At 35.0% G+C, this 14,054-nt stretch overlaps 2 protein-coding genes across 2 annotated transcripts; both read left to right on the forward strand.

Annotated features, from left to right (window-relative positions):
• Positions 1 to 692: 692 nt before the first annotated feature.
• On the forward strand, positions 693 to 6,738 carry LOC145753591 (polyunsaturated fatty acid 5-lipoxygenase-like). Its single transcript, XM_082569995.1, has 13 exons — positions 693 to 813; positions 1,318 to 1,455; positions 1,796 to 2,041; positions 2,426 to 2,525; positions 2,906 to 3,062; positions 3,444 to 3,692; positions 4,125 to 4,317; positions 4,603 to 4,683; positions 4,887 to 4,996; positions 5,323 to 5,442; positions 5,768 to 5,902; positions 6,153 to 6,251; positions 6,559 to 6,738. Exons 1-13 carry the CDS (start codon positions 693 to 695, stop codon positions 6,736 to 6,738), a joined length of 1,929 nt encoding a protein of 642 aa, XP_082426121.1.
• Positions 6,739 to 7,574: 836 nt separating this feature from the next.
• LOC145752932 (allene oxide synthase-lipoxygenase protein-like) lies at positions 7,575 to 14,041 on the forward strand. The gene is made up of 14 exons (XM_082569306.1): positions 7,575 to 7,670; positions 7,770 to 7,965; positions 8,477 to 8,614; positions 8,942 to 9,187; positions 9,542 to 9,641; positions 10,194 to 10,350; positions 10,767 to 11,018; positions 11,447 to 11,639; positions 11,860 to 11,940; positions 12,037 to 12,146; positions 12,246 to 12,365; positions 12,806 to 12,940; positions 13,255 to 13,353; positions 13,667 to 14,041. The coding sequence occupies exons 1-14, from the start codon at positions 7,647 to 7,649 to the stop codon at positions 13,844 to 13,846; spliced, it is 2,031 nt and encodes a 676-aa protein (XP_082425432.1). The 5' UTR covers positions 7,575 to 7,646; the 3' UTR covers positions 13,847 to 14,041.
• Positions 14,042 to 14,054: the final 13 nt, after the last annotated feature.

A 14,054-nucleotide genomic window follows, 5' to 3' on the forward strand; every position in this document is an offset into this window, starting at 1 on the left:
GATAAGGTATCGTTGCGTTGCGCTGCGTTACGTAACCTAACAAGTTCTAGGGATTAACAAATACAAAATATCTAATAAAAGTATACCGCTTACGAAATCTTGCGTAAATTTCGCTTCAGCCACAAAACTTTACGAAATCTGACCTAACTTATGCAAACTTTCGTACGTGTGAACCACTCTGTTCATTTTAAATGGTTGCGAAATCTTAGACTACGTTGCGTTGCGTACACCGTGTGAACGGGGCTTAAGGCTTATAAAATATAAACAATATAACGATGTGTGTTGGTAAATTATAAAAAAAACACTGCGAGAAAGTCTAAGTTTAAAACTGGCTTCTCCGGTCACAAAATTAGTTTCTTATTGCATTGTCCTTAGTTGTGTATTAGCATAACTAGTATTTAAGTTATTTATCACGTTTTTAATTTGGTGACTATGCCATAATATACTTAAAATCTTTGTATAAACATTAATACTTTTGGCATGTTTTAAATCATTAAATTGATTTTGTCATTTTTTCCCGTCGCATTGTTGTAATATTAATTGTGTATCGTATTTATTATTTACTTTTATCAATGCGCGAAAAACCAAAATAAATAAAAATTATTTCTGTTGAACAGTTTTCGACGAAATTCAACGTCTTGAAAGAGATTGGTGTCGGGGGTTGTTTCTTAGCCCGCCCCGCAATACAAGTGATGGTGATTGGTGAACAAGGGGACAAATCAAGATGGACGAAACTTGATAAAAAGAATGGATTTTACAGAAATCATATTATTCATGCAGATGATCTAGGGGAACCGATTTTAATTTGCATCAGTAAGTTTTTAGTAATTTATAGTGAATAAAACTTTATTCAACTGCATTGTGTAGTGGTTAGAACACTTGGCTTTACTACATAAAGTTGTGGGTTCGATTCCCACTGCTTTCATACTGTAGCGCCTTTAAGTAAGGCGCTATAAACGGTATAAACTACTGCTGAGCCAGCATAATTACCGGGCAATTATAATCTATAATATTCCAAACTGTCAAAGTCAACTCGAGACTGGGTTGGGGTAACAAATGTTACTCTATGTTTGGGTCGTAAATTTGACCTTTTTGTATCAAAAATTAATAAAAATATAAGTATAAAAAGGTTTTAAGGAGTGTTATACATTAGTTTATTATCTTTAGTCTTAAGAATGTAATATACAATTGACTCGATGGGCTGCGATAACTAGTTGTTAGCAGTGAAAATTAACTTAGAATTGCAATTTTTTCAATTATTTTATGGTGCTAAAATTTTACTTTTGAACCTTTAATATTATTTTGATTTTGTTATAGAGTTGTCAGGGTGCTGCCTTTCGTTTGGACATGCTATGTATTGTGACGAAATCATCGTGAAATACAAATACAAAACTTTCAAGTTTCCAGTCGCTGATTGGATCTATACGAAGGAGGTTGTAGTGGCAAGAGGCGGGGGTAAATAGCAGTTAAAATATCGAAAAAAATTAATGTTACAAGCTACAGATTATTCTTTTTTGTATATATCTTTATCCTCGATGTGGGAAAGTCGAAAGCGCAAGCTAAACATAGAGTAACATCAGTTACTCCGACCCAGTCTCGAGTTGCCTGTGGAAGTTTGGGATATTATATAGATTATATTTGCCTGATAATTAAGCTGCTGATTAAGTGCTGGCTCAGCAGGAGTTCATACCGTTTATAGCGCCTTACTCAATACAGCACGAGAGCAGCAGGGATCGAACACAGGACCTTAGGTTTTTGTTAACATTAGGTGGTTTAAAATTGTTATTTTTTACAGGAATATTGCCGCAAAAAGAAGAGAACCAGCATATAAAAGCAGCCAGAATTGCAGAAAGGGAGGCAGCTAACTGTTTATTTAAGTGGGCTGACAAACCTCTCAGCGATAAAGAGCAAGGGTGGGGCATTAACCGCTATTTGGAAGGAAGTCTTGCAAACTTTAAATTCCCGTGGTTGTTTTTGATGTCCACAAAAAGATTCGTCGATTTTATTTCAGGCAATGCTTTAGGGAAAGTCAACCAAACATGTAAATACTTTTTACTTATTTTTAAAAAGGTCATATTCCTAATGTCTTTGGCAGCGTAGTGTAGTGGTAAGAACACTTGCTACACAACATGAGATCTTGGGTTCGATCCCCACGACTTCCATGCTGTAGCGCCCTTAATTCATGCGATTGAAACGCTATGAAAACAATGTTTTGCTCAGCCAACTTAATCAGCAGCATAATTATCGGGCAATTATCTATAATATCCCAAACTGCCACAGGCAACTTGAGACTGGGTTGGGGTAATTGTTGTTACTCTAGGTTTAGTCCGTGAAGTCGACCTTCCCACAATGAGAATAAAAATATTAAATTATATTTTTTTAATGTCGTATTTTTAATCATATTTTATTGTTTGCTTTACTTAAGGTTGGGACACATGTGGTGGTTTGCCGGTATTGGAAGATCTTGACGACTACAAAAAACTATACGAAACTTTTGGATACGGAGATCCTTACTTTATTGCTGAGTAAAAAAGAAATGTTATAACAATCTTAAATAGTTTTAAACAAAACTGTTTTTAAATATTCAATATTTGAGTAGTATCTTTTGTAAAACTCAAGTTCTTGGGTTTGATTCCTACTGCTGGCATGTTGTAGCATCCTCAAGTAAGACCTGAGATTTTGGGTTTGATTCCCACTGCTGGTATTTTGTAGCATCTTTAAGTAAGACCTGAGATCCTGGGTTTGATTCCCACTGGTGGCATGTTGGAGCATCCTTAAGTAAGACTCAAGGTCTTTGGTTTGATTCCCACTACTGGCATGTTGTAGCACCCTTGAGTAAAACCTAAAGTCCTGAGTAACGTAATGTTTTCACCACTCAAAAAAAACCTAAAATTAATTTTTTTAGTTGGGATAAAGACTTTGAAATGGGTAGGCAAGTTCTCACTGGAATAGCCCCTCAGTCTCTGTATCAATGTAAAGAGATTCCCGATGGATGTAACATTAATAATAACGTGGTATGTCCGCTACTCGAGGAAGGTAAAACCCTGGAATCAGAAATGGAGGTAATTTGTCCTCAATAGGGGAGTTTGAATTGTTTTTTATGTAAAAAGGCCGACATTACAGCCAGAAACCTACGTATATATTATCATTTATAATTTAAGTTTTAAACAGGATAAGTGTTGCCAAACTTTTGACATTTTCTGAATATTAATTATATATTAAAGGATGTTATTATTAGAATTTTGCCTTAAGGAAGGAAGGTACAATAACAAAAGGGTTTCAATTTTTAAAAGGAAGCAAATGTAATTAATTTTTTACTAAGGATATTATCAAACAAAGCCTTGGTAGGAACGTGTTAATGATGCACTCAGATTATTGTTTAATAGTTTATATAATAAAATGTCCATATTTTGTGTTAATATTGTTTTTAAATATATTTTTAGGCTGGCAAGATATATATGGGGGATTTCAGTAGCTTGAAGGGCCTTAAACGGAACACATCAGCTAAAGGTGATTCTTTGTATTGTGCAAATGCTTTCGGGTTGTTTTACGCAACTGAGAACGAGTTCCTTCCACTGGCCATACAACTTGAGCCGAATGAAAAGGACTCAGTTTTCACAAAGAAGGATACGGAGGATGATTGGACGCTGGCTAAAATGTATTTTCGATGCGCCATGTCAAATAAACATCAGGTAAAAAAATAATATTTAACTTGTTGGGTTGTAGACCGAAAAAGCCACCTTATTATTTGACATTATTCGGTTACTGTTGTTACTCATGTTTACGTGTATCTTCGATTATAGAGCAGGCCTTCGACTACTTTAAATAATATCTAGCCTTTAGTTTGTACGGTAATTTATAACAAGGGTACTGTTATGATATACATTATTTGACAAACTATTATAATAACTAGTCGATAGCCCTCCCTACAACCTGCATTTAGATTGTCATAATATGGTTGCAACTCCTATTTATATTTGCTTGTGATAATTTACCCACACACTACAAACAGCAGTTTTACTTATTTTGTAGGCTTATAAATTACACATACAAATGTATTAGTCCACTAAGCACCGTTATAAATAAATTGCTTTAATAAAATGAACCTGAAGTTACCTGTTTAGTGGGTTTATCATTACTTACTTACGCATGGGCTGTCAGAAACGTTTGCAGTGGCCACGTTCCGAAACTTTCCGCGTTCCCATCCAATATACAAACTACTACGACCTCATCTTATCACCGTTGCATCAATTAACACTGCAGCTAGATTGGCTTTGCTGCCTGAAGGGACTGGAGCGAATAATGCCTTGTCGATAAGTGGGTTGTTTATTTTTTTATTTGTTTATTCTTAATGTGGAAAGGTCGAGTTCATGACCTAAACATAGATTAACAACAGTTACTCCGACCCAGTCTTGAGTTGCCTGTGGCAGTTTGGGATATTATAGGGTTATAATTGCTGATAATTAAGCTGTTGATTAAGTGCTGGATTAGCAGGAGTTCATACCGTTTATAGTTCCTTACTTAGGGGCGCTACAGCATAAAAGAACCAGACTTTGTTTTGTAAATTCCGTTGACTTTAAGATAATGTTATATTGTGTTTAGGTGCACTTGCCGTAGTAAGGGATGCCTACAAGACCTTCAAATACAGTGATTTGGATATTCCTAATGTTATAAAAGCTAGAGGTTAGTAACCTCTCACTAGTCCTTAATTTATTTCTTTTAATTACTGTTAATTAAAAACATTTGTGGTACAAAAATAATTTTTTGGAAGGCATTCTGTCACTCTAGTAGTTGTAATCTTAGGTTCGATTTTCACTGCTGACAATTTAAGGTTTCTTTTTTTCAAAATATGTTAGGTCATCTTAAATTTTTTTGCCATGTTGTAGGGTTGGATTGTGTGCCTAACAACCCTTATTGTGACGACACAATGGAGATATGGAACGCTTTAACTAACTATGTGGACAAAGTTGTTCACTATTTTTATTCGATCGACCAAGTAAGAATGGAAATAAAAATTAAGTTAGATTGGTATCTTACTTCACCAAAGACTGTTACTGTTATAGTGCACATGGGGTCGTGGGTTCAATCCCCACTGACCCCATAATGTAGCGCTCTGAGCCAGCACTTAATCAGCAGCTTAATTATCAGGCAATTATAATCTATAATATCCTAAACTTCCAAAGGCCACTCGAGACTGGGTCGGAGTAACTGATGTTACTCTATGTTTAAGTCGCGCATTCGACTTTCCCACATCGAGGATAAAGACATATACAAAAAAAAAGTTATTTTTAGTCTTGTTTAACATTTAATTTTTACCTTAAGGATGTAGTTGACGATTTTGAAGTACAGGACTGGGTGAGAGATTTAGCTTTACAAGGCATTGGATGGCAAGATGGAAACACGAGAGGTTTTCCTGAAGAATTGGAGACTATCGAACAATTGGTTGGTAGACAAAAATTTTATAACTAAGTTTTGGTTTTATATTATGTGGTCTTACTAAAACTGCACATGATCGCACATGACTACACATGCCACACAGGACAATACATTTACCACACAGGCCATAAGTGAAATGCAGAAATCGCATAGACTGTTTTTTTGTATTTGGGGCAACTAAGGGAATTTCCCAAAAAAGGGTAATGGCTGGGGTTTATAAAAAGTGGCTTATTGTTGGTATTTGGTTTAAATAAAATGACAGTATTTCCAAATAAATATTTAACGTACTCTGCGTTCTTATTAGTTAAAAACTGTTTATTATTGTTTACAGGTCAAGATGTGCACAGTTATAATTTATACAAGTTCAGCCCAACATGCTGCTGTCAACTTCGGGCAGTTCGACATTTACAGATTCGTTCCCAACTCGCCTGGGGCAATGGCCAAACCTCCTCATAAGAGAGGACAGGTAAGCTTATAAATTTTGATATTTTGTGATATGATTTACCAGCAATGTGGTGTAGTGTTCGGAACACCTGGCTTCTCTACATGAGGTACTGGGTTCGATTCCCACTGATCTTACGCTATAGCGCTTTTAAGTAAGAAGCTTTAGGTACTGGTAATGTACAATGTTATGCGCTCTTTGCCGCTTAAAGATTGTTGTACACATTTAAAAAAATACTTAAAATTAAAATGTTGTTTGTTATTCAATTACTCAGGGTTCACGTAAACGAATAATGGAATCTTTGCCAAATTTAAACTCAAGCAACGCAATGATGAGTTTGGCGTACGCTCTTTCCACATTTTCACGAGACGAGGTAATTTTTACGACTTAAACATAGAGTAACATTTGTTACCCCGACCCAGTCTCGAGTTGACTTTGCCAGTTTGGAATATCATAGAATATAATTGCTTGATAATTAAGTTGCTGATTAAGTGCTGGCTCAGCAGAATTTGTACCGTTTATAGCGTCTTACTCAAGGGTTCTACATCATGAGAGCAGTGAGGATCAAACTCTCGACCTTATGTAGTGAAGCCAAGTGTTTTAATCAATACATTAGTCTTAGTCTTTATTGTATATTTATTTTACAACACAAGCAAAGGTATTAACAATTCTTTTTTTAGGTTTTTTTGAGTGATTTTGTCGACAAATTATTCATTGACCTCGATGTTTTGGAGATGCAAAGTCATTTTAAAACCGAGTTATCTCGCTTAACTTTTAAGTTTATGAGACGAAACTTGAAACTAAAGTACCCCTATACATACTTGCTACCAAATGAAATACCAATTAGTATTGCTATCTAACTTAACACTTATTTTATGTAGTCAGTCTTAAAGTATCAGAATATTTATATTTCTATATATACAGCATATCTTATGCAGAGTTTGTAATGTAGTCTTGTAGTTAATATGTTATAAAGTATATATATTTGTAAAAATTGTTATTATATGTATATTTATATGGTTTGTTAACATATTTTTATATAGTTGCTAATATTTTATACACTTGTAGGCGGTAAAATGTATCGTTAAATAACTTCAAATAAACGTTTAATAAAACGTTTTTATATATATATAATTATATATAGTATATACATAGTTAAGCAGTTTCACATAGTTACCGTTATATAAAGATATATTATATTAACTATTTGGTATATTAAGTTACCTGTTGTAATGTTCTGCATGCTTCGTATTGGAAGTACAACTAAGTTCATATATTTAGACTTACATGACTGATATCCACGTGGTGGGAAGTAGTCTTCCTCTGCAACGGAAACTTACGACGCTTTGTTTTCTTTATTTAAAGAGTTGATAAAGTCCATGTATTACACATGGTTGATATCAGGCCGCTGATAATGATAAAAAACAGAAACCGGGTGTCTTTATAGTTGAGTAAACTTGAGTGTTATAAGTATATACCGTGTTGTTACTATTAGTTCAACTTGTTTAGAGCCAGCCCTGCAGTCGTCAATTTATTTGTTAAAATATAGTTGCAGCTGATGACTAGTATTAGCCTGCAAAACCTGCGAAAAGCAGTTTTATTTTTAATTATAAATGGGACTACACTTTATATTATATATTCTACTAAGCTCTATTATATAAAGATTTTAGCAATGTTAATGCTTTTACCTAATTTCGTACAAAAAAAAATTCGTTTTTATTAATTTTAGATTTTTTGGAATTAAAAAAGGGTTTTACGATTCGGAAATATGAAATACGAATTAGAAATCACGGTAAGTATGTTCTTAATTTCTTATGTAAAAGTTGCTCAGTAAAAGAACGGTGATGGCCTGGTTAAAAACATTGAAAATAACTGATCTTTTATTGTACAGTTTTCGACGAAATATAACGTCTTTAAGGAAATCGGTTTCTGGGGTTGCCCCTTAGCCCGCCCCGCAATCCAATTAAGAATCATTGGCGTAGAAGGGAAGAAATCTGATTGGACAAAACTTAAAAAAATAAACGGATCTTACAGAAACAATATTATCCATGCAGCTGATCTGGGGGAACCGATTTTAATAGCTATGAGTAAGATAATTACAAATTAATAATAAATTATTCTTAAACGCGTGGTAAGGAATTGGGTTTGATCCCCACCGCTCTCATGCTGTAGCATCCTTAAGTTAGGCTTTTTAAACAGTTTAAACTTCTGCTGAGCCAGCACTTATTCAGCAGCTTAATTATCATAAGTTATAGTCAAACTGCCACAGGCAACTCGGGCAATCATAATCTATAATATTCCAAACTGCTAAATTCAATTTGAGACTAGGTTAGGGTAATTGATGTTATTTTATGTTTGGGTCGCGCGTTCGATTTTCCCACATTTAAGGATAAATGAACATATGAAATACATATAAAAATGTCTGTTTAAAAACATACATAAAATTAATACCCATCTTAATTACACAGTCCCAAGAACCTAATACACAATTTAATGTTTGGCCTACTTACTTGCTCTTAGCAGTAAAAATTAATATTATTATTTTTAGCGGTGCTAAAATTTAGTTCTCAAACTTAAACTATTTTTGATTGTTTATAGAACTGACTGGATTCTGCACTTCGTTTAGAAATGCCATGTACTGTCACGAAGTTAGCGTGGAATACAAATACAAGACTTTCAAATTTCCAGTTGCTGATTGGATCTATACGAAGGAGGTTGTAGTGGCAAGAGGCGGGGGTAAATAACAGTTGGAATATCGAAAAAAATTGATGTTACAAGCAACGGACTTGCCGTTTTTTATATTTATTTTTGATGTGGAAAGGTCGACTCCACGATCTCAATAAAACATCAGTTACCCTGACCCAGTCTCAAGTTGACCTTGGCAATTTTATTGATTATAATTGGGTAAAAATTAAGCTGCCGATCAAGTGTTGGCTCAGCAGGAGTTCATACCGTTTAGGGCACCTTACTCAAAGGCGCTACACCCTGAGACCAGTGGGGATCGAACACAGGACCTTAAGTTTTTGTTAACATTAGGTAGTTTAAATTTGTTATTTTTTACAGGGATTTTGCCGCAAAAAGAAGAGAACCAGCATATAAAAGCAGCCAGAATTGCAGAAAGGGAAGCAGCTAACGATACATTTGACTGGGCTGACAAACCTGTCAATGACACAGAGCAAGGGTGGGGCATTAACCGCTACTTGAAGGGAAGTCTTGCAAACTTTAAATTTCCGTGGTTGTTTTTGATGTCCACGAAAAGATTTGTCGATTTTATTTCAAACAATGTTTTAGGAAAAGTCAACCAAACACGTAAATCTGTTTTTACTTTTATTTACATCACATTTTAAAACTATTTTTTTTAGATTTTAAACCGGCAGCGTGGTGTAGTAGTAGAAACATTTGCTACACCACTTGAGGTCGTGGGTTCAATCCCCACTGCCCTCATGCTGTAGCACCCTTGAGTAAGGCGCTATAAACTCCTGCTGAGCCAGCACTTAATTAGCAGCCTAATTATCGGGCAATTATATTCTATAATATTCCAAACTGCCAAAAGTTAATTTGAGACTGGGTCGGGGTAACTGATGTTACTCTATGTTTAGGTCGTAAAGTTGACCTTCCACATCGAGGATAAATATAATAAAATATTTATTTGTATTACTTAAGGTTGGGACGCTTGTGGTGGTTTGCAGGTGTTGGAAGATCTTGACGATTATAAACAGCTTTACGAAGCTTTTGGTTACGGAGATCCTTACTTCATTAATGAGTAAATATTTTAAGAGTTATATAATTCTTAAATAAAATTGCTAAGACCTGAAGCCTTACGTTTGCTTTTTACTGCTGACATGTTGTAGCATCTTTGAGTCAGACCTGAAGCCATGCGTTTGATTCCCACTGCTGGCATGTTGTAGCATTCTTGAGTAAGACCTGGGGTCCTGAGTTTGATTCCCACTGCTGGCATGTTGAAGCATTCTTGAGTAAGACCTAAGTTTCTGAGTTTGATTTCCACTGCTGGCATGTTGTAGCATTCTTGAGTAAGACCTAGGATCCTGAGTTTGATTCCCACTGCTGGCATGTTGAAGCATTCTTGAGTAAGACCTAGGATCCTGGGTTTGATTACCACTGCTGGCATGTTGTAGCATTCTTGAGTAAGACCTGAGGTCCTGAGTTTGATTCCCACTGTTGGCATGTTGTAGCATCTTTGAGTAAGACCTGAAGTTGTCACATTTATATAAAAACATGAGAATGTTGACACATTTATATAAAAACTTAACTTAATTAAAACCTAAAAAATTAACCTAATATAATATTTTTTTAGTTGGCAGAAAGACTCTGAAATGGGCAGGCAAGTTATAACTGGGATAGCCCCTCTTTCTGTGTATCAGTGTAGGAAGATTCCCAAGGGTTGTAACATCAACCATGAGATAGTTGGTCCGCTTCTTAGCGAGGGTAGAACCCTGGAGTTGGAAATGGAGGTAATTTGTCCTCAATTATATTTGCGGGTTTAATTATATTTGATATAAGAAGGTTTTTAGCCCATAACTTCTTATGGCTTTGGTTAGTAAACAAACAAGATGAATATAGTTAAACTTTTGCTGCACCACATGAGGTCGTGGGTTCAATCCCCACTGCTCTCATGCTGTAGCACCTTTGAGTAGCCTAAGGCACTTTAAACATTTTGAACTCCTGCTGAGCCAATACTTAATCAGCAGCTTAATTATCGGGCAATTATGATCAATAATATCCAAAACTGCCAAAGTCAACTTAAGACAGGGTCGGAGTAACTGATGTTACTCTATGTTTAGGTCGCAAATTCGACTTTTTCACATTAAAGATGAAAATATATACAAAAAAAATTTGTGTTAATATTGTTTTAAATATATATTTTAAGGCTGGCAAGATATATATGGGGGATTTTAGTAGCTTGAAGGGCCTTAAACGAAATACATCAGCTAAAGGTGATATTTTGTATTGTGCAAACGCGTTCGGGTTGTTTTACTCAACTCCTGAGAACGAGTTCCTTCCACTTGCTATACAACTTGAGCCGAATGAAGAGGACTCAGTTTTTACGAGCAAAGATACGGAGGAGGATTGGATGCTGGCTAAAATGTATTTTAGATGCTGCATGACGAACAAACATGAGGTAATCTATATCAACAAAGCTTAATGTCCAATATATTTGTTGTTAAATGTATAGGCCTACCAAATATTAGTTGAGAGTTGCAACCATATTACAACAATTAAAATGCTGGTTGTAGGTTGGGCTATCGACTAGTAGCAATAACATACAACTTTTATTTAATATCGTTATTAATTTAAAAGGTACCCATACTTAAAAGTACTTAGGTGATGTGCATTGCTTCATACTGGTACAATAGGAACTTTAATTGTCATAATATGGTCACAACTCCCAATTAATATTTGCTTATAATATATAATTACCCATGCACTATAAACAACAGTTTTGTTTATTTTGTAGGCCTATAAATTGGACATTTTTTAAATGTCATCCACTAAGCACCGTTATATATAAATTGCTTTAATAAAATTAACCCGAAGTTACCTGTTTAGTGGGTTTATCATTACTTACTGACGCACGCGCTGTCAGAAACGTTTGCAGTGGCTACGTTCCGAAACTTTCCGCGTTCCCATCCAATATACAAACTACTACGACCTCATCTTATCACCGTTGCATCAATTAACACTGCAGCTAGACTGGCTTTGCTGCCTGAAGGAAGTGGAGCGAATAAGGGTATTTCAATTAGTAAGTTATCTATTTTTTTTAGCTATTTACTTATCCTTAATGTAAAAAGGTCGAGCTCATGGCCTAAACATAGAGTAACATCATCTACCCCGACCCCGTCTCGAGGTGCCTGTGGAAGTTTGAACTATTATTGATTATAATTGCCTGTTAATTAAGCTACTGATTATGTGCTGGCTTAGTAGGAGATTGTAGCGTTAATAACGCTTTCATTTTTGTTTAGGTGCTATTGCTATAGTTAGAGAAGCCTACAAGACCTTCAAATACAGTGATTTGGATATTCCTAATGTTATAAAAGCTAGAGGTAAGTAACTTCTTTTTAGTCCTTAATTGTTTCCAGTAAAAAAATAAATTTGAAAAAAAAAGTCAGTTACTTAAATTCCTTGATTTTTTGTTGTAGGTTTGGATTGTGTGCCTAACAACCCTTATTGTGACGACACAATGGAGATATGGGAGGCTTTAACTAACTATGTGGACAAAGTTGTTCGACATTTTTATTCAAACGACCAAGTAAAAATAAAAATAAAGTTAGATTGGTATCTTACTGTACTAAAGTAAATTTTACACTAGATATAAGTTATAAGCCTTGTTTTACATTCAATTTTTAAGGATGTAGTTGGCGATTTTGAAGTACAGGACTGGGTGAGAGATTTAGCTTTACAAGGTATTGGATGGCAAGATGGAAACACGAGAGGTTTTCCTGAAGAATTGGAGACTATCGAACAATTGGTAAGTTGACAAAATCTTTAGTCTATTAAGTAGTGGTTTTGTAATAAGTTTTTTGTATGGATCTGTATCTTTATATCTTTGCGTGGAAGGGTTGGCTTTAGAATCTTAACATAACATAACAACATTTACCCCGACCCAGTCTCGAGTTGAATTTGGCAGTTTGGGATATTATAGATTATAATTGCTCAAGAATTAAGCTGCTGATTAAGTGTTGACTTATATTGTTTATATCGCCTTACAGCATGAGAGCAGTGGAGGTTGAACCCACGACCTCATGTGGTGTAACCAAGTGTTCAATCCCAACTGCATTCATGCTGTAGCGTCCTTAAGTAAGGCGCTCCAAACGGTATGAAAATTTGTTGAGTCAACACTTAATCAGCAGATTTCATATTTGAACATCGTATATTTTTAACAAAATAAATATTTATTATTGTTTACAGGTCAAGATGTGCACAATTATAATTTATACAAGTTCAGCACAACATGCTGCTGTCAACTTTGGGCAGTTTGACATTTACAGATTCGTTCCCAACTCACCTGGAGCAATGGCCAAACCTCCTCATAAGAGAGGACAGGTAAACTTATAAATTTTGGTGTTAAAGAAACGCCAATACAGACTCACAAGTACCAAATATTAACATTTTTGATATTTTGTGATATAATTTACCAGCAATGTGGTGTAGTGTTCGGAACACTTGGCTTTCCTACATGAGGTACTGGGTTCGATCCCCACTGATCTTACGCTCTAGCGCTTTTAAGTAAGAAGCTATAGGTACTGGTAATGTGTTGGTGATGTACAATGTTATGCGCTCTTTGCCGCTTAAAGATTGTTGTACACATTTAAAAAAATACCTAAAATTAAAATGTTGTTTGTTATTCAATTACTCAGGGTTCACGTAAACGAATAATGGAATCTTTGCCAAATTTAAACTCAAGCAACGCAATGATAAGCTTGGCGTACGCTCTTTCCACATTTTCACGAGACGAGGTAATTTTTACAACCTAAACATAGAGTAACATCAGTTACCCCGACCGAGTCTTAAGTTGACTTTGACAGTTTTGAATATTATTGATTATAATTGCCCGATAGTTAAGCTGCTGATTAAGTGCTGACTCAGCAGAAGTTTTTACCGTTTATAGCACCTTACTTAAGTACGCTACAGCATAAAAGCAGTAGGGATCGAACCAAGAACCTCATGTAGTGAACCCAAGTGTTCCAACCAGCACATCTGCTGCCGGTCTTTATTATAGAATTACTTCACATCGCAAGCAAAGGCCTTAAAAATGTTTTTGTTATTTAGGTTTTTCTGAGTGATTTTGTTGACAAATTATTCCTTGACCTCGATGTTTTGGAGATCCAAAGTCATTTTAAAACCGAGTTATCTCGCTTAACTTTTAAGTTTATGAGACGAAACTTGAAACTAAAGTATCCCTATACCTACTTGCTACCAAATGAAATACCAATTAGTATAGCTATCTAACTTAACACTTCTTTTATGTAGTCAGTCTTAAAGTATCAGAATATTTATATTTCAACATATACAGCATATCTTATGCAGAGTTTGTAATGTACTCTTGTAGTTAATATGTTATAAAATGTATTTATTTGTAAAAATTGTTATTATATGTATATTTATAAGTTAACATTGTTATAAAGTATGTAACATTTTATACACTTATAGGCTGTAA

The sequence above is a fragment of the Corella eumyota genome, chromosome 5 (genome assembly GCF_963082875.1).
Source record: "Corella eumyota chromosome 5, kaCorEumy4.1, whole genome shotgun sequence".
Classification (NCBI taxonomy): Eukaryota; Metazoa; Chordata; class Ascidiacea; order Phlebobranchia; family Corellidae; genus Corella; species Corella eumyota.